Source organism: Zalophus californianus, chromosome 4, assembly GCF_009762305.2.
Source record: "Zalophus californianus isolate mZalCal1 chromosome 4, mZalCal1.pri.v2, whole genome shotgun sequence".
Lineage (NCBI taxonomy): Eukaryota > Metazoa > Chordata > Mammalia > Carnivora > Otariidae > Zalophus > Zalophus californianus.
The window spans coordinates 154052581-154074450 of NC_045598.1; the positions used below are offsets into that span (position 1 = coordinate 154052581).

Here is a 21870-nt window from a genome sequence, read left to right on the forward strand (position 1 = left end):
AGATTTTCTGTTCCTCTTCTAGTCAGTTTCAGTAAATTGTGTCTAGAAAGTTATCCATTTATCTAAGTTGTCTAAATTGGGGTATACAGAGTTGTTCTTAATGCTTTCTTTTAATCCTTTTTAATTTCACTAGGTTTGATAGTAATATTCCTTATTTAGTTCTTGATTTTGGTAATTTGTGGATTCTTTTTTGAAGTTAAAGGGCTGTCATGTTGCTGATTTATTCTTAGAATCAACTTTTAGTTTTATTGATTTTTTTCTGTTTTGTTTCACTTATTTCTGCTATAATCTTTATTTTTTTTCTGCTTGCTTTCTGTTTCATTTTCTTTTTTTCTGGCTTCTTAAGGGGAAAACTTAGATTTTTGTGTGTTTTTTTTTTGAAAACTTAGGTTATTGATCTGACAGTTTATTGTTTTATGATATAGACATTTAATACTTATAAATTTTTCTTTAAGCACTGCTTTAACTGCATTTCAGAAATTTTCAAATATTGTTATTCTCATTTACTTTACAGTATTTTGTAATTTTCCTATGCTTTTTCCTATGGCCCTTGGGTTATTTAGAACTGCTGAGTTGCTTAACTTCCAAATACTTGAAAATTTCACAGATGTCTTTTTATTGCTGTTTTCTGATTTAATTCTATTGTGGTCTAGAACATATATTTAATTATTTAATCCTCTTAAATTTATTAACCTTTATGTTATGGTCTATCATATGGTGTGTTTGAGAGAATGTCCGTATGTGTTTCAGTGGTTTTGCTATGGTTAATTGGGTGACACATTCTGTGTATGTCAGTAAGTTTGAATGGGTTGATACTGTTGTCTACTCATCTATAGCCACAGTGACTTTCTATCTATCTATTCTATCAATTATTGAAAGTAGATTATTGAAATATTCACGTTTTACTGTTTAGTTGCTTATTCTTTAAATCATGTCAGTTTTTGCTTTGTGTATTTTAAAGTTCTGTCTTTAGATGCATATGCATATATAATTAATTGTTACAGCTTCCTAACATATTGACCCCATTATCATTATTGTCTCTTTTTCTCTCTATAACACTTACTTTTTTTTTAAGATTTTATTTATTTGAGAGAGCATGAGTAGGGAGAGGGGCAGAAGGAGAGAGAGAGAGAGAGAGAGAGAGAGAGAGAATCTCAAGCAGACTCCCTGCTGAGCATGGAGCCCAACTGGGGCTGGATCCTACGTGTCGACCTCTTGAGAGTCGGGGACCTGGGGCGGTGAAGGAACTGAGAAAAAGAGACGACAGTATAGCGAGGCACAGGGGACCCCGAGCTAACAGCCCGAGGCACTGAGGTTTATATTTTCCATACTCTTATATACCTTCTACAGTGATACAGATCTGTAATGATTTACAGCAAGGGCATAGTAAGGCACATTCCTCCATGTATACAGGATTAGTCAAAGACGTAAGAATCTTTAAAACAGAATAAAGGAACAAAGAGGGGAGTGCCCAGTGTGCTGTTTACAGGACAAGGGAACAGAGAGGGGAGTGCACAGTGTGCTGTTTACAGCACAAGGGAACAGAGAGGGGAGTGCACAGTGTGCTGTTTACAGCTGGCTTCCTATCTACTAAACATCTTCTGCTGAGTACTTTAGAACTGACCACACACGTCCCAAGGGCATTTCACTCTGATCCTTTGGTTTATTTTTAACCCTGCAATCTCGAGTTTTCTGAGATCTCAGAGTCTGAGTGAACATGCACCAGTGGGCATTGTGGCGTTCTGTTTCCTACACCCAGGACCCTGAAATCATGACCTGAGCCAAAATCAAGAGTCTGATGCTTAACCGACTGTGCTACCCAGGCACCTCTATAAACCTTCTCCCTCTACCCCTTGTCCCCCCCCAAATAAAAAAATAAATATTTAAATTGGTTGTTTGCTATTTGTTTGTTTCTTTTGTGTATTTTGTTCCTCTGATCCTCTTTTACTACCTCCTATATTTTAAATGTGTATTTTAGTGTACCATTCAATTTTCTCCAGTATTTTTAGTGTGTACTTTTTCAGTGGTGACTGTAGGGATTCTATTATTATGCATCTGGTTATCACACTCTAACTTAGATATATTTTAACTTAATTTTTGTGAATTATAGAAAATTTGTTCTAACATATTTCTATTCTCTACTCCATTCTGTTCACACAGATTACATCTCCATGAATCATTACCCAACAATAGTGTCTTATTTATTGCTCTCTATATAATCAATTGCCTTTTAAATAACTTGAGAAATGGGAAATAATGTACTTATAGTCTTTCATATTAACCCACATGTTGCTCATATCCAGTTCTCTTAATTTTTTCCTGTGGGTTTGAATTAATACCTGATGGACTTACTTTAGTATTTCTCATAAGGCACTTTGCTATCAGTGAGTCTCTCAGCCTTTGTTTATCTGAGATTGTTTTTATTTCATCTTAATATTTGGAACATAATTTTTCTGGATATAGTGTTTTTGCCTTGACATTTCATTATTTTCTTTCCTGTATTTGAATGTGATTTTTCACTGCCTTCTCCCCCCTCCCCACCCTTAGGTCTTTTTAGTTTTTATTTAAATTCCAGTTAATTAACATACAGGGTAATATTAGTTTCAGGTGTACAATTTAGTGATTCAACACTTACATACAACACTGGGTACTCATCACAAGTCATATATTCCTTAATCCCCATTACCTGTTTAACTCATCCCCCTACCCACCTCCCCTCCAGTGATCATCAGTGTGTTCTCTCTAATTAAGAGTCTGCTGGGTGCCTGGGTGGCTCAGTTGGTTAAGCGACTGCCTTCGGCTCAGGTCATGATCCTGGAGTCCCAGGATCGAGTTCCACATCGGGCTCCCTGCTCAGCAGGGAGTCTGCTTCTCCCTCTGACCCTCTTTCCTCTTGTGCTCTCTGTCTCTCATTCTCTCTCTCTCAAATAAATAAATAAAATCTTTAAAAAAAAAGAGTCTGCTTCTTGCTTTGCCTCTTTTTTCCCCCATGATCATTTGTTTCTTAAATTCCACATATGAGTGAAATCATAGTATTTGTCTGTCTTTGACTTACTTCACTTAGCATAATACTCTCTAGCTCTATCTATGTCATTGCAAATGGCAAAATTTCGTTCTTTTTGATGGCCGAGTAATATTCCATTGTGTATATATACCACATCCCCCCTTCCATAATTTGGATATTGTTGATACTCTGCCTTCTGAATTTCATTGTTTTACATAAAAGTCAGCTTTTAAATGTATTGATTTTCCCCCATATATAGATTTTTTTTTTTTTACTGCTTTCAAGAATTTCTCTGGTTCTTTAGTTTTCACTAATTTCTGTTTATTAAATCTAGGTATTTGTGTGTTAGTATTCATCCTATTTGGGCTTGGTTGAGCTATTTGGAAGTTATGTGTTAACACTATATATCAATTTTAGGATTCTTCAGCCATTGTTTCCTCAAATATTTTTCTGTTCTTTTCTCTGTTCTCTCCTTCTGGGTCTTGTGTTAAATTTGTATCAGTATGTTTGATGTTGTTCTTCAGGTCTCTGAGGCTTTGTTAATTTTTCAATCTTTTTTCAGGTTGGATAATTTCTATTGATACATCCTCCAATTTTTTTTGTTTTTTTAAATTTTTTTAAAAGATTTTATTTATTTGAAAGAAAGAATGAGAGAGAGAGAGAGCACATGAGAGGGGGAGGGTCAGAGGGAGAAGCAGACTCCCTGTCGAGCAGGGAGCCCATGCGGGACTCGATCCCGGGACTCTAGGATCATGACCTGAGCTGAAGGCAGTCGCTTAACCAACTGAGCCACCCAGACGCTGCCTCCTCCAATTTTTAAAAGATTCTTCCTTCCTTCCTTTCTTCCTTCTTTCCTTCCTTCCTTAGCATGAGCTGGGGGAGGGGCAGATAGGGAGGGAGAGGAAGAGGGAAAGAATCCCACACAGACTCCAGGCTGAGCATGGAGACCAACGCAGGGCTCGATCTCATGACTTTGAGATCATGACTTGAGCTGAAACAGACTCACTTAACCAGCTGAGCTACCCAAGTGCCCTGTTATGTCCTCTATTGCTAGGTTCATTGGGTTTTTTTTTTTCTTAGACCACCATGAATCTGCTATTGAGCTCTAAGGTTTTCATTTCTTCTTTTTTTTTTAATTGAAGCATAAACAGTGTTATGCTAGTTTCAGTAGTACAGTATAATGACTCAACAGTTCTCAGTGCTCCTCACAATAAGTCTGTTCTTAATCCCCTTTATTTCACCTCCCCTACCCTCCTCCTCTCTGGCAACTACCAGTTTGTTCTCTGTATTTAAGAATCTGTTTTTGTATTTGTTTCTTCTTTGTTTTGTTTCTTAAATATAAGTGAAATCATATAGCACTTTTCCTTCTCTGTCTGACTTATTTCACTAATAGTACCCTCTGTGTCCATCCATATTGTCCAAATGCACAATCTCATCTTTTTTATGGCCAAGTAATATTCTAGTGTGTTTCTTATCCATTCGTCTGTTGATGGTCACTTAGGTTGCTTTCATGTCTTGGCTCTTGTAAATAATGCTGCAATAAACATAGAGGTGCATAGGCCTTTTTGAGTTAGTGTTTTTGTTTTCTTTGGGTAAATACCCAATAGTGAAACAATTGGATCATATAGATTTCAATTTTTAATTTTTTGAGGAATCTCCATAGTGTTATCCAAACTGGTGGTTGCACCAGTTTGCATTCCCACCAACAGCACCTGAGTTTTCTTTTTGTCTACATCCTTGCCAACACTTGTTTCTTATGTTTTTGATACATTTGACAGGTATGAGGTGACATCACATTGTGGCTTTGATTTGCAGTTCCCTGATGATGAGTGATGTTGAGTATCTTTTCATGTATCTGTTGGCCATCTGGATGTCTTCTTTGGAGAGATGTCTAATCATGTCTTTTTTTCCATTCTCAATTGAATTATTCATTGTGTGTGTGTGTGTGTGTTATGTAAGTTCTTTATTTATTTTGGATACTAACCTTTACTGGATATGTGATTTGCAAATATATTTTCCCACTCCTTAGGTTGCCTTTTAGTTGTGCTATTTCCTTTGCTGTGCACAAGCTTTTTATTTTGATGTAGTCCCTGTAGATGACTTTTGTTTTTATTTCCCTTGCCTTAGGAGAAAGATTTAGAAAAAAGTTGCTATGGCAAATGTCAGAGAAATTACTGCCTGTGCTCTCTTCTAGGATTTTTATGGTTTCAGGTTTTATTTTTAGGTCTTTAATCCATTTTTTTATTTTTGTGTTTGGTGTTAGAAAGTCGGCTACTTCAATTCTTTTGCATGTAGCTGTCCAGTTTTTCCAGCATCATATATTGAAAATACTGTCTTTTCCTCATTGTATAGTCTTGCTTCCTTTATCATAGATTAACTGACCATATAAGCATGTTTATTTCTGGGCTATTTATTTGGTTCCATTAATCTTTGAATATTTCTGGGCGAGTACCATACTGTTTTGATAACTACAGCTTTGTAGCATATCTTGAAATCTGGTCTTGTGAAACCTGCAGCTTTGTTCTTCTCAGGATTGCTTTGGAAATTGGGGTTTTCTGTAGTTCTGTATAGATTTTGTTATTCCTTACTGTAGTTATGTGGAAAATGCTGTTGGTATTTTGATAGGGATTGCATTGAATCTGCAGATTGCTTCAGGTAATACAGACACTTCAACAACATTAATTCTTACAATCTGTGAGCATAGAATATCTTTCCCTGTGTTTTTGTTGTCTTCAGTGTCTTTCATCAGTATTTTATAGTTTTCAGAGTACAGGTCTTGCACCTCCTTGGTTGTTTATTCGTAGGTATTTTATTCTTCTTGGTGCAATTGTAAATGGTGGATTTTTAAAATTTTCACTTTCTTTTTTGTTAGTGTATAGAAATCCTACCCATTTGTAGGTATTAATTTTGTATCCTCCCACTTTACTGAATTAATTTATTCTAATAGTTTTTTGGTGGAGTGTTTAGGATTTTCTATATATATCATGTCATCTGCAAATAGTGACAGTTTAACTTCTTCTTTACCAATATAGATGCCTCTTCTTTTTCTTACCTGATTGCTATAAATTGGACTTCCAGTACTATGTTGAATAAAAATTGGTGAGAGTGGACATCCTTGTCTTGTTCCTAACGTTATAGGGAAACCTCTCAGTTTTGCATAATTGACTGTGATGTTAGCTGTGGGCTTTCTTTCTTTCTTCCTTCCTTTCTTTCCTTGACAGAGAGAGAGTGTGTGTGAGAAAGAGCACAAGCAGGAGGGGAGGGCAGAGGGAGAAGGATAAGCTGGCTCCTCATTGAGCAAGGAGCCTGACACAGGGCTTGATCCTAGGACCCTGAGATCATGACCTGAGCCAAAGGGAGACACTCAACAGACTGAGCCACCCAGGTACCCTAGATGTGGGTTTTTCATATAGCCTTTATAATGATGAGGTATGCCCTCTAACCCCACTTTGTTGTGCGTTTTTATCATGAATGGATGTTGAATCTTGTCAAATGCTTTTTCTGAACCTGTTGAGATGAGCATATGATTTTTACCCTTTGTTGATGTGATGTATGATATTGATTGATTTGTGAGTATTGATCCATCCTTGCATCCCTGGAATAAATTGTGGTGAATGATTTTTTTAATGTATTGTTATATACAGTTTGCTAATATTTGTTGAGGATTTTTGCATCCATTTTCTTTAGGGATATCAACCTGTCGTTTTCTTTTTTTCTGGTATCTTCTGTCTGGTTTTGCTATCAGCATAATGCTGGCCTTGTAGAATGTATTTGGAAGCTTTCATTTGTCTTCTGTTCTTTGGAATTGTTTGTGGAGGAGAGGTATTAACTCTTCTTTAAATGTCTGGTGGAATTCACCTATGAAGCCATCTGATCCTGGACTTTTATTTTCTGGGAATTTTTTGATAACCAATTCAGTTTCATTACTTGTAATCAGTCTGTTCAGATTTTCTATTTCTTCATAGTTCAGTTTGGAAGATTGTATGTATCTAGTAATTTATCCATTTCTTCTAGATTGTCCAGTTTGTTGGCATGTAATTTTTCAAAGTATTTTGTTACACTCTTTTGTATTTCTGTTGTGTCAGATGTTACTTCTCCTCTTTCATTTCTGATTTTTTTTAAAGATTTTATTTATTTATTTGAGAGAGAATGAGAGAGAGAGAGCATGAGAGGAGGGAGGGTCAGAGGGAGAAAAAGACTCCCCACTGAGCAGGGAGCCTGATGCGGGACTTGATCCTGGGACTCCAGGACCATGACCTGAGCCGAAGGCAGTCGCTTAACCAACTGAGCCACCCAGGCGCCCCTCATTTCTGATTTTATTTATTTGGGTTCTTTTTCTTTTTTTCTTGATGGGTCTGGCTAATGGTTTGTCAATTTTGTTTACCTATTCAGAAAACCAACCCTGGGTTTCATTGATTTTTTTCTGGTTTTTTTTTTTTTAGTCTCTTCATCATTATTTCTGCTCTGATATTATTTTGTTTCTTCTCATCACTTTGGGTTTTATTTGTTCTTTTTCTAGTTACTTTAGGTGTAACATTAGATTGTTCATTTGAACTTTTTCTTGTTTCTTTTTTTTAATTGTGTTCAGTTAGCCAGCATATCTTCAGGAAGGCTTGTGTTGCTAGTCTTCCCTCTTAGAACTGCTTTCGCTGTGTCCTAAAGAGTTTGGACCTTTTGTGTTTTCATTTTCATTTATCTCCATGTAGTTTTTTATTCCTTCTTTGATTGCTTCATTGACCATTTGGTTGTTTAGTATCAAGTTGTTTCATTTCCATATGTTTGTGGGTTTTTTTTCAGTTTTATTTCATGCAGTTTATTTCTAGTTTCATATCATTATCAGAAAAGAGAGATGGTATGATTTCATTCTTTTTTTTAAAGCATTTTGAAAAGATTGTTTATTTTGATAATTATATTTACATGTGTTGACAAAACACTGGTCGTATATACAAAAGGCTTTCACAAAATGCACATGGAAATGTGCAGACCCCTTGCGGTAAGGATGCAGTTTGGGACGACAACCATCCACAAATGGGCTTTGGTCAAGTGCTGTCCTCTCTCCGAGCTGTTGCAAGGAATGCAACCATGGGGACTTGCAGGAGGTCCCTGTTTTCAGTTACTGAAGATTGTGCATCTGTCTCCTACTTCCCTTTCTCGTTTCGATCTTAAATTTATTGATGCTTGTTTTGTGGCCTAGTAGTGATCTGTTTTGGAAAATGTTTCATGTGCAGTTGAAAAGAATGTGTATTATATGTTTTTGGATGGAATGTTCTGTATATATCTGTTATGTCCATCTTATCCAATGTGTCATTCAAAGACATTGTTTCCTAATTTTCTGTCTGGATTTTTTTTTTTTTTTAATTTTATTATGTTGTGTTAGTCACCATACAGTCCTCATTAGGTTTTGATGTAGTGTTCCATGATTCATTGTTTGCGTATAACACCCAATGCTCCATGCAGTACATGCCCTCCTTAATACCCATCACTGGGCTAACCCATCCCCCCAACCTCCCTCCCCTCAAAAACCCTCAGTTTGTTTCTATGGCCATACCACCGTGAACGTGCCTGATCCCATCTGATTTTCTGTCTGGATTATCTGTCCATTGATTAAGTGGAGTGTTAAAGTGTACCCTACTATTATTTACCCTGCCATCAGTTTTTCTCTTTATGTCTGTTTATATTTGCTTTATTGATTTAGGTGCTCTAGTGTTGGGTGAGTATATACTTAAAATTGTTATATCCTCTTGTTGGATTGATATCTTTAATATTATGCATTGCCCTTATTTTCTTTTGTTACAGTCTTTGTTTTAAAGTCTGTTTTGTCTGCTACAAGTACTGCTACCTCAGCTTTTTTCTTTTCCCATTTGCATGGTGAATGTTTTTCCATTCCTTCACTTTCAGTCTGTGTTTTAGGTCTGAGCTGAGTCTCTTGATAGCATATAGATCAACATTGTTTTTTATCCATTTTGCCACACTATGTCTTTTGATTGGAACACTTAGACCATTTACATTTAAAGTAATTTTTGATAGGTATGTACTTATTGCCATTTTAAAAATATGCTTTCTGGTTGTTTTTGTACTTTGTCCCTTTCTTCTTCCTCTCTTTGTTTGTGAATAATGAGTATCTATTGTGTTATGTTTGGCTTTCTTTCTCTTTATCTTTAGTGTGTGTATTTATCATAGGTTTTGGGTTTGTTGTTACCATGAGTTTCTCATATAGCATCCTAAGTAAATAGCAGTCTATATTAATTTGATTTCCATTGAAGTTTAGACATGTTCTACCTGGCAAGATCATCATTTGTATTTGAAGGAGAGAGAAAAAGTTTCTAAGACAAACAAGAGATAAAGGAGTTTCTCACCACTAAACCAGCCTTACAAGAAATTTTAAATAGACTTCTCTTTTTCTTTTTAAGATTTTATTTATTTGAGAGAGAGAGAGAGACAGAGATAGAGAGCACGAGTGGGGAGGAGAGGGGGAAGCAGACGCCCCGCTGAGCAGGGAGCCCTATGCAGGGCTCATCCCAGGACCCTGGAACCATGACCTGAGCTGAAGGCACAGCCCCAGGCACCCCTAAAGAGACTTCTTTAAGTGGGAAAGAAATGGTCATAATTAGACACAAAATTATGTAAATGTGACAACATATATATAAAATATGGAGAAGGGAGTAAAAAGAGAATAGAAGGGGAAAAAGAAAAAAGTGGGTTTTTTTGTTTTTTTGTTTTTTTTAGAATATGTTTGAATATCTTGACTGTTTTAAATAATACTGTAGTAAACATAGGGGTTCATATATCTTTTCAAATTAATGTTTTTGTTTCTTTGGATAAATAACCAGTAATGGAATTACTGGATCATAAGTTAACTCTATTTTTAATTTTTTTGAGGAGTGTCCATACTATTTTTTATAGTAGCTACACCAGTTTACATTCCCACCAACAGTGCACAAGGGCTCCCTTCTCTCCAGACCCTCGCCAGCGCTTGTCATTTCTTGTCTTTTAGATACTAGCCATTCTGACTGCTGTGAGGTGAGATCCCCTTGTGGTTCTGACTTGCATTTTCCTGATGATGAGGGATATTTTTTCACATATGTGTTAGTCATTTGTATGTCTTCTTTGGAATACTAACTGTTCAGATCCTCTGCCCATTTTTTTTTCTCTATTTATTTATTTGTTTTTTTGATGTAGTGTTCCATGATTCATTGTTTGCATATAACACCCAGTGCTCCACGCAGAATGTGCCCTCCTTAATACCCATCACCGGGCTAACCCACCCCCGACCTCCCTCCTCTCTAAAACCCTCAGTTTGTTTCTCAGAGTTCATAGTCTCTCATGGTTCATCCCTGCCTCCGATCTCCCCCGCCTTCATTTTTCCCTTCCTACCATCTTCTTCTTTTTTTTTTTTTTAACATATAGTGTATTATTTGTTTCAGAGGTCCAGGTCTGTGATGCATCAGTCTTACACAATTCACAGCACTCACCATAGCACATACCCTCCCCAATGCCTGTCACCCAGCCACCCCATCCCTCCCACCCCCCACCACTCCAGCAACCCTCAGTTTGTTTTCTGAGATTAAGAATTCCTCATATCAGTAAGATCATAGGATACATGTCTTTCTCTGACTGACTTATTTCGCTTAGCATAATACCCTGTAGTTCTATCCACGTCATTGCAAATGGCAAGATTTCTTTTTTTTGGTGGCTGCATAATATTCCATTGTGTGTGTGTGTGTGTGTGTGTGTGTGTATACACACCACATCTTCTTTATCCATTCATCTGTTGATGGACATCTTGGCTCTTTCCATAGTTTGGCTGTTGTGGACATTGCTAATATATACACTGGGGTGCACGTACCCCTTTGAATCACTACATTTGTATCTTTGGGGTAAATACCCAGTAGTGCAATTGCTGGGTCATACGGTAGCTCTCTTTTCAACTTTTTGAGGAACCTCCATAATGTTTTCCAGAGTGGCTGCACCAGCTTGCATTCCCACCAACAGTGTAGGAGGGTTCTCCTTTCTCCACATTCTCGCCAACATCTGTCATTTCCTGACTTTGTTAATTTTATCCATTCTGACTTGTGTGAGGTGGTATCTCATTGAGGTTTTGATTTGGATTTCCCTGATGCCGAGCGATGTTGAGCACTTTTTCATGGGTTTATTGGCCATTTGGATGTCTTCTTTGGAAAAATGTCTGTTCATGTCTTCTGCCCATTTCTTGATTGGATTATTTGTTCTTTGGGTGTTGAGTTTGGTAAGTTCTTTATAGATTTTGGATACTAGCCCTTTATCTGATATGTCATTTGCAGATATCTTCTCCCATTCTGTCAGTTGTCTTTTGGTTTTGTTAACTGTTTCCTTTGCTGTGCAAAAGCTTTTTATCTTGATGAAGTTCCAATAGTTCATTTTTGCCCTTGCTTCCCTTGCCTTTGGTGATGTTTCTAGGAAGAAGTTGCTGCGTCCTCTGCCCATTTTTAATTGCCAATTATTTGTGTTTTTAGTGTTGTTCCAAAATGGAGAATTTTGGTTGCAGAGCAAATAAATCTATAGGTTACTCATTTTCATTTACCTCTCTTCTAGGCATTTTGGCTGCTCTCTGCCAGGAAAATTGGTTATATTCATATTATTTTTAATGCCTCATTCCTTGAAAGTACCCATTACTTAAATTAACATCACATAGAATTAAAGAACCCTTTATGTTAACTGTCTTAAATCAGTTAAGTGCTAAGTGGTTTGGGAAAGCAGTGTTTGCAGTTTTGGCTCATTTATATTTGCAGAATATATCTGTCTCCAAAGTATCAACCTCACAGTAGATAGTAAAATATTTCTGTTATACCAGTTCATATTTGAAATAAAAAAACTGCCTGAGTCATACTGGATTGTGGAACATAATGGAAAAAATTAGAAGATCCTTTTTTGTTTCTGAAGACAATGACTAAGGTTAAGAAAGCAAAAAAAAAATGAGAGTATCTCCAATATTGACCTACTTGCTTATTTGCCACATTGAAGTTTGTAAAGTGATTCACTTTGGCCCCAAGTGTATATACTTTTTCCTGTAGTCTAGTAGAGTATCTTTAGAGAGGGAAAAACTGATTCCCTTTCCAAAATATTAATCATTATCTACCAAGATTCAAGATCATAAATTAAATTTGTATGATGAGGGTCTAGTAATTAGTCACTCTTGACTGACCCCAACATTGATAATAAAATTTTTGAGTGTTTGTGTGTATAATACATAAATAATTTTCTTTGTTATCTAAACCAGTTTTTTATATTTTGCTTCTGGTATCATGCAAAATCAGCAACATGTCATACAATGTAAGGAAATCCACTGTGTATACTTTCTAAAATTTTTCTCGGTTGTAAATTAATATTATCTAATAAACTCCAGTGCTCTCTTCCTCATTTTTGACACATGTAGCACATGGTCTTACTGAGTTTTCCTTATATATTTATTTTTCCCCAAAGCTCAGTCATATTCATGCTCTTCCAAATTATTTAATCTGAATTAAAACAGTGTGTGTTTGTCATTTTCGTGATAATTACTTTATTGGTATCTTTTTCTCTGTCAATAATAGAGTTTTCACAAATTCACACAGAAATGGAATTATAAGTTTTCTTTGTTTTTCATTTTTCTTGTTCTTTAGATACTTTGAAAATTTCTGAATTCTGCCAACAATAGTTTATCTAAAATAAAACATGTTACAGCATTAGAACTTTACAATTAAAGTAAAATACTGGTCTTGAAAGTCTCAGAATAGTTCGTGGTTCTGGCCTGCCACGGACGTCTGAACATCTTTTAGGGAGCCTCTAGAACATTATATTCCCAGTGTTATAAATAGGTAAGGTGTTTTTATTTTGTGTGTACATGTATGTAAGAGGAATACTTGTGCAGGTAATAATTTGCTGTGTTTTGATAATTTATTTCACAATGATTGTGGAAATTTTTGTCATTACATGTAGAGTGTGCTTTTTCTTAAAAGACAATCTGCAGACTAAATAAATGGGTGTTAAGTATTGTTTTAAAATGTTCTGTTTAAGACTTAGAATATAATAAAATGGATTTCAGTTTATTGGTCTCATTCCAAAGGAGAGGCCGAGACACATCTGAGATAGTACTAATGTCATTTGGGATTTTATTTTTAATTTACCAAATTTAAATTTGATGCTCTTCATTCAACATACCCACCATTTAGCATTTCTTGGATAACAGAAAATTTGAAAAACTATATATAGCTCACTACCAGTTTTAAAATATGTAACCTGAAATCATTCCAGAATATTTTAAGGCCTTTGGCAAAGAGTTTGTTTTGTAAAAAAGCATGGAACTTTGTGTAGGTTTTAAAATAATTTTAGAATTAGTTACAGATGATTTAGTGTTTGTCATTCTTTCTTGGGGGCAAATATTTTAAATCTTAAGACAGGCAGAGTGCTACAGTGCTGACCACATACTATTATGCAGTTTTCATTGTTTCCAGTCAAGTTATTGTGGCCTACTATGTAGCTAGATTCATTCTAGTATCCAGGTCTCAATTTCAAAGATTCTAATTTTAATCTTACGAACTATATTTGGTCAAGACATTTTGAGTACTCAAACTTACAAGAACCTACCTTGTAGCATCTACTTACTATCACCATAGTTCAAATGAGTACTTATATTCCATATATAATGTGTGTATATGTATAAATATATAGTATGATCCAGTTTGTAATTCACTTGGTATTTACACTGTGACCCTGCTTCTAACTGTGTGGGCATATCCAGCACAGTGTAGGGAAGAAAAAGACTTGAAGGAAATATTAGTTATGTTAATAATTATTACTGGGAGTGGCAGGGTTTTGACTAGTTTTGATTTTTCTTTTTATATTTTCTAATTTATCTTCAGTGATTATCAGTACCTCCCATTTTGACAAGTTTTTTCTTCCTATATAATTATTTCTAGTTTGTTTAGGACTGATTTTGATTATTCTTTATATGTCATATTTTCTAATTTATTTGCAGTGAGGTACTAGTACCTCTCTATTTAGAAAATAAGTATTTTCAATTTGCTTAAAAATTATTTAGCTCCTCATAAAGATGTCTATAATATCTATTCTTACAAGTGCTAGTAGAATTGCAAAGTCAAAACTGCAAATTATAGGAACCTATTTTGCATTAGTTGGCAGCTCAAGAATAAATGTTAATAAATATTCCAATACTGAGTATATTTGAAAAAATCATTTCACAAAGCACTTTATCTATAGCTGCATTAAAAAATAGTTTTATCTCATAATTTATATTAATGAATTAATCTCTGATACAGAAATAAAAGAAAAAATATAAAAGAAGGAAAGGAATTTTGTTTTTACTCCTGATATTTATGAGTGCTTATTTTTATCAAGTATATTTTATTTAAAAATAACCTATTATACATAAGAATCACCAGCAGAAGATACCAAAATGCATCTTTTTTTTTTTTTAACCAAAATGCATCTTGGGTCTTATCCCCAGAGAGTCTGATTAAGAAGGACTGAGTTAGAAACCAAGAATCTATGGTTTATATAAGCACCCACGTGATTTTGATGCAGGCGGTCCAATAGATTATAAATTATAAATAATCTAGATAATAGATTATTTATTCTTTTCATCTCTTATTCCTCAGCTAGATCTGTGATCTCCAAGGTATAATGAATACATCCCCAGCAGTTGCACAATGCAGCCCACTAGGGTGAAGGAAGAGGAAGTTAGAACTTCCATTTATCTCTCTCATTTCCTTATGTTCTATTTCTGTATGTTTCATAATGTATATAATTATTGATGTAGTAGTATGTTTTTTCTGTATGTTCTATGATATATAGGATTATTGATATGTAGTATATTATAATACAAATATAAACATTTGTCAGAATTACTTTTAAACAGTATATAAATTGTTTAGCACATTGGTCTCTGGTATAGTCACTTTTCTGATGCTGTATTAAATGTTTTATATTTCAAAAATACATGATAGACACCTTACTGTCAAGTGACAACTGTGTTTTCATATGTGTGCTTCTCTTCCCCCTTTGTCCTTGTTACCAGGTAATGCTTTTCCTTGGACTATCAGCTTGCATCATTTCAGCATGTATACCCTTTTCGGAAAACAAGTGACACTTTGCCTAGTGGAACCTATGGGTTGTACCTCTACTCTAGCTGTTACATCTCAAAAACTACTCGCTACAGGACCTGATACAAGGCATTCATTTGTTGTCTGTCTCCATGTTGACCTACAGTCACTTCAGATAAAATGCTCGAACCCTCAGGTTAGTATAGTTGATTTATGAAAGGAAATTTAAAATAATGTGATTTAAGAACAATTGTTATCAATTTTGTAAAGGGTTTCTCTTCTGTTTAGTGTCCTAAATTATTTTTAACAGAGCCATCAAGATCAGAATGGTTAGATTAAGTATTGCTTTGAAGCTCTCTCAAGTTTTGTAACTTAAACTCTTCTGAAAATGTAATGGTGGCAGCATAAATGCATCCTTTGGCTGAAAGAATGAAATCAGTTACAGATGTAACGTGTTTAAACACTGAAGGACTACTTTATTACCACACTGGAAGAGTCTTTTAACGGATCAAATATAATTTTCAACCAGATTCTCACTCAGAACTTCTATAACATTTCAGTTGGTATAAACCAAATATGTTGAATTCTGTATTGTTACAATTTAATATGAATTCCAGTTTCCTGGATTTATACAAATTATTAATTGCATATAGTTAACTTGTTTCTTTAACCTTAAGCAGACTGTGTTATACTTTCTACATAGATTGTCAGTGTTGAATACTATTTGTAATATATTTTAAAACAATTCTTTTTAGGTAGGCATTGGATCCAACAGGTCAATATTGATAAATCTACGTTTATCTCAGCATTAGTGGTTACAAGCCACTAATTAAGCCAGTTTTTAGAGTGTGTTTTTTTAAAGTGGGTTCAAATATTATTTCATATTTCATAGAGCCTCCTTACTGATACCATCCTCCTTTCTCCTCTTCTCCCTGCCTGGTTAATGGAGGATTAAAGGGACCTAATGGCTGCCAGATTTCTGAATATCATGTGAAGTGGTACAGTTTAAACTCTAACTAGACTATGAAAGTTTTTCAACATATATTATTCTTTTCAAATAACTACTAAAAATAAAATGCAAAAATACAAAGAGATATGGCCAAAAAGCCAACAAATGTATTAAAATGGAATACCAAAAAATATTCAAATGATCTAAAGAAGTCAAGAAATGGTAACAGAGTTTAAAAACAGAGGGTAGAAACAAAAATGAAATCTTGCCATTTGCAATGACGTGGATGGAGCTAGAGTCTCTTATGCTAAGCGAAATAAGTTTTAAGTCAGAGAAAGACCAATACCATATGATTTCACTTATATGTGGAATTTAAGAAACAAAACAGGTGAACATAGGGGAAGGGGGAAAAAAAGAGAGGGAGGCAAACCATAAGAGACTCAAATATAGAGAACAAAGAAGATTAATGGAGTGAGGTGGGCGGGGGATGGGCTAAATGGGTGATGGGTATTAAGGAGGGTACTAGTTGTGAGGAGCACTGGGTGTTATATGTAAGTGATGAATCACTAAATTCTCCTGAAACCAATATTACCCTGTATGTTAACTAACTAGTATTTAAATAAAAACTTGTAACAAAAATAAATAAATAAGTAAGATGGTAGAGCTGAGCTATTCTCACCAACATTAAATGTTAATGATGTTAACCAAGAGTCTTTAGACCATGAGTTAGCAAACAAAAGCCTGCGGGCCAGAAACCCAGTTTTTACATTTTGTCTGAGGTTGCTTAAACAGTGTAGCTCACAAAGCCTAGAATGTTTACTGTCTGACCCTTTAAGGGAAAGTTTGCTGACCTCTGGTCCAGCTATTCCTATTAAAAGGCAAAAATTTATAGAGCAAGACTCCACTATATATTGCTTAAAAGAGAAGCATTAGAAACATAAAGAAATAGATATAATATAAATAAATGCATATAAATAAATGCATAGGAACAGTATACCATATAAACAGCATAGGACGGCTGGACTTGCTTATTTTAATATCAAATAAACAAAAGGGAAAAGGGTATTACCAGAGATAAATAATGACATGAAACAAAAATGGGTAGAATTAAAGGAAAAAAACATGATTCTATTCCATGCTGCATAGGGGGAACTTTTTTACAATCTCAGCAATTATAAAGCAACTAGATGAAAAATAAGTACCACAGATATAATAGGGAAGTTTTATAACACCTTTGTCAGCGATTGATAAAGCAACCAGATAAAAATAAATAATTGGAGATCTAGAAGAATGAAAAATACTACAAACTCACCTTGATCCAATTGACATTCATAGAACACCGTATCTAAAAAACATGGACTACACATTTTTTTCAGGTGTACATTGTCTCATTTTGTTTACGAGATTAAAATATATTATCTAATCATAGTCAAAATGTATTAGAAATAAGTAATAAACTATAAAACTATATATCTAGACAGTAAACATCCTTCTAAATAATCTATGAATCAAAGACAAAATCACTTGGACATAAGAAAATGTTTTGGTTGAATGATAATAAAAAAGGTGGATATAGTAAAGTAGTCTTAAGAGGAAAAACATAATTTTAAATATTTACATTAGAAAGGAAGAACGATCTTAAGTCATTAACTTAAGGTTCCACTCTAGAAAACTAAGAACAAGATCAACCCAAAAGAAGTAAAAGGCCAAAAACAATAAAAGAGCAGAGATGACTGTACAATAGAGAAAGATAAAATACAAATTACCAATATTGGGAATAAAGGAGAAGCATTATCACACAGATCCTATAGATTTTAAAAGAATAATAGAATATGAACAACTTTATGCCAGCAAGTGTAACAATTTAGATGAAATAGAAAATTTTACTGTAAAATAACTTTACAAAAAATGATACAAAATAGAAGATCTGAATATCCTTTTATATCTATAAAAGAAATTAAATCTGCTATAAAAATAAGTTTTAAAGAAAAGTTCAGGCCCCAGTGGATGAATTTTATCAAATATTCAAGGGAAAAATATAGGAAATTTTTACAAATTTTTTTCCAGAGATAGAGAACGAAGGATTTCTTCCCAGATTGTTTTATGAAGCCAGTATCCTATTACCAAATTCTGAAAAAGTTTTTACAAAAGAAGGAATTAGAAATCAATATCCCTCATGAAAATAGATGTAAAAATTCCTAATCAAATATTAGCAAATCAGTATAGCAGTACATAAAGTTAATAAATGGTGATAAAGTAGGATTCATCTTAGAAATTCAAGTTTGGTTTAATATTCAAAAATCATTTGGTAGAATTCACCGTATCAGTAAAAGAGGTGAGAAAAATCCTATGATAATTTCCATAGATGCAGGTAAAACATCTGATAAAATTTAACCACCCATTCATGATAAAAACTCTTAGCAAATTACAAATATTAGAGAATTTTTCAAAACTGATAAAGGATATATGTAGGAAATCAAATATCATACTTAATATCATACTGAATTGTTTTCCACTAAAATATGAAAAAAGCCCAGAATGCCTGATTTTACTACTTGCTCTGTATCATACTGGATGTCCTAGCCATTCCAATAAACCAAACAAAGGAAATTAAAAGGCATAAAGATAAGGAAAGAAGTAAAGATCTATTTGTTTATGGTAAAATATTTTAGAGAAAATCCTAGAGGAATCAACAGCCTATTACTGGAGTTAATAAAATTATCAAGGTTGCAGGAGACAAGAGTAATGAATAAAAATTAAATATATTTTATTATAGTAGCAGGAAACAATTGGAAAATGGAATGAACCCATTCCATTTATATTGGTCCCCAGAAACATAAACAAATGTATCTAACTAAAGATGTCCAAGACCTGTACCTTGAAAACCAGAAAGCATTGCTGGGAGAATTTAAAGAACCTAACTGGAGAGATATACCTGTTCATAGATTGGATGAGTCAGTATTGTTCAAATGGCAGCTCTCCCCAAATTGATCTTGATATTGGGTATAATCAAGTTTAAAAACATTTTCTCTTTGAAAGACATAGTAAGATAGCAGAAAACCATACACTAGGAGAAAGATTTATTTAATACAGTTTTAATTTATTAGAGCACGTGTTGGGGGCAGGAGAGGCAGAGGGAGAGGGAAAGAATCTCAAGCTGACTCCCCGCTGAGCAGGGATCCTGTTACAGGGCTCGATCCCACAAACCCAAGATCAAGACCTGAGCAGAAATCAAGGGTCTGTACAGTAGAACAGATCAACGAAACTAGGAGCTGGTTCTTTGAAAGAATTAACAAGATTGATAAACCCCTGGCCAGACTTATCAAAAAGAAAAGAGAAAGGACCCAAATCAACAAAATCATGAATGAAAGAGAAATCACAACCAACACCAAAGAAATACAAACAATTATAAGAACATATTATGAGCAACTCTATGCCAGCAAATTAGATAACCTGGAAGAAATGGGTGCATTCCTAGAGATGTATCCACTACCAAAATTGAACCAGGAAGAAATAGAAAACCTGAACAGACCTATAACCACTAAGGAAATTGAAGCAGTCATCAAAAATCTCCCAACAAACAAAAGCCCAGGGCCAGATGGCTTCCCAGGGGAATTCTATCAGACATTTAAAGAAGAATTAATACCTATTCTCCTGAAACTGTTCCAAAAAATAGAAATGGAAGGAAAACTTCCAAACTCATTTTATGAGGCCACCATTACCTTGATCCCAAAACCAGACAAAGACCCCATCAAAAAGGAGAATTACAGACCAATATCCTTGATGAACATGGATGCAAAAATTCTCACCAAAATACTAGCCGATGGGATCCAACAGTACATTAAAAGGATTATTCACCATGACCAAGTGGGATTTATCCCTGGGCTGCAAGGATGGTTCAACATCCGCAAGTCAATCAACGTGATAGAATCCATTAACAAAAGAAAGAACAAGAATCATATGATCCTCTCAATAGATGCAGAAAAAGCATTTGACAAAGTACAGCATCCTTTCTTGATCAAAACTCTTCAGAGTATAGGGATAGAGGGTACATACTTCAATATCATAAAAGCCATCTATGAAAAACCTACAGCAAATATCATTCTCAATGGAGAAAAGCTGAGAGCTTTTCCCTAAGGTCAGGAACGCAGCAGGGATGTCCACTCTCACCACTGCTATTCAACATAGTATTAGAAGTCCTAGCCACAGCAATCAGACAACAAAAAGAAATCAAAGGCATCCAAATCGGCAAGGAGGAAGTCAAACTCTCACTCTTTGCAGATGATATGATACTGTATGTGGAAAACCCAAAAGACTCCACCCCAAAACTGCTAGAACTCATACAGGAATTCAGTAAAGTAGCAGGATAGAAAATCAATGCACAGAAATCAGTGGCATTCCTTGAGATCTTGCCATTTGCAACGACGTGGATGGAACTGGAGGGTGTTATGCTGAGTGAAATAAGTCAATCAGAGAAAGACATGTATCACATGACCTCACTGATATGAGGAATTCTTAATCTCAGGAAAGAAACTGAGTGTTACTGGAGTGGTTGGGGGTGGGAGGGATGGGGTGGCTGGATGATAGATATTGGGGAGGGTATGTGCTACGGTGAGCGCTGTGAATTGTGCAAGACTGTTGAATCACAGATCTGTACTTCTGAAACAAATAATGCAACATATTTTAAGAAAAAAGAAAAAGAAGAAGATAACAGGAGAGGAAGAAAAGGGGAGTATGTCAGAGGGGGAGACGAACCATGAGAGATGATGGACTCTGAAAAACAAACTGAGGGTTCTAGAGGGGAGGGGGGTAGGGGGATGGGTTAGCCTGGTGATGGGTATTGAGGAGGGCACGTTCTGCATGGAGCACTGGGTGTTATGAACAAACAATGAATCATGGAACACTGCACCAAAAACTAATGATGTAATATATGGTGATTAACATAACAATAAAAAATTAAAAAAAAAAAAAAAAAAAAAAAAGAAATCAGTGGCATTCCTGTACACCAACAACAAGACAGAAGAGAGACAAATCAAGGAGTCGATCCCATTTACAATTGCACCCAAAACCATAAGATACCTAGGAATAAATTTAACCAAAGAGGCAAAGGATCTGTACTCAGAAAACTATAAAATACTCATGAAAGAAATTGAAGAAGACACAAAGAAATGGAAAAACATTACATGCTCATGGATTGGAAGAACAAACATTGTGAAGATGTCAATGCTTCCTAGAGCAATCTACACATTCAATGCAATCCCCATCAAAATACCATCCCCTTTTTTCAAAGAAATGGAACAAATAATCCTAAAATTTGTATGGAACCAGAAGAGACCCCGAATAGCCAGAGGAATATTGAAAAAGAAAAGCAAAGCTGGCAGCATCACAATTCCAGACTTCCAGCTCTATTACAAAGGTGTCATCATCAAGACAGTATGGTACTGGCACAAAAACAGACACATAGATCAATGGAACAGAATCGAGAGCCCAGAAATGGACCCTCAACTCTATGGTCAACTCATCTTTGACAAAGCAGGAAAGAATGTCCAATGGAAAAAAGACAGTCTCTTCAACAAATGGTGTTGGGAAAATTGGACAGCCACATGCAGAAGAATGAAACTGGACCATTTCCTTACACCACACACAAAAATAGACTCCAAATGGTTGAAAGACCTAAACATGAGACAGGAGTCCATCAAAATCCTAAAGGAGAACACAGGCAGCAACCTCTTCGACCTCAGCCACAGCAACTTCTGCCTAGAAACATCGCCAAAGGCAAGGGAAGCAAGGGCAAAAATGAACTCTTGGGATTTCATCAAGATAAAAAGCTTTTGCACAGC

General features: G+C 35.1%; 1 protein-coding gene across 3 annotated transcripts in view; it reads left to right on the forward strand.

Annotated features, from left to right (window-relative positions):
• Positions 1–21870, forward strand: part of VPS13B (vacuolar protein sorting 13 homolog B) — a 752513-nt gene that overhangs the window by 372409 nt on the left and 358234 nt on the right. For all 3 annotated transcript variants that reach the window (XM_027594446.2, XM_027594522.2, XM_027594354.2), the window contains exon 24: positions 15057–15277. In XM_027594446.2, the coding sequence (XP_027450247.2) occupies positions 15057–15277 (221 nt within the window). The remainder of the gene's footprint in view (positions 1–15056; positions 15278–21870) is intronic.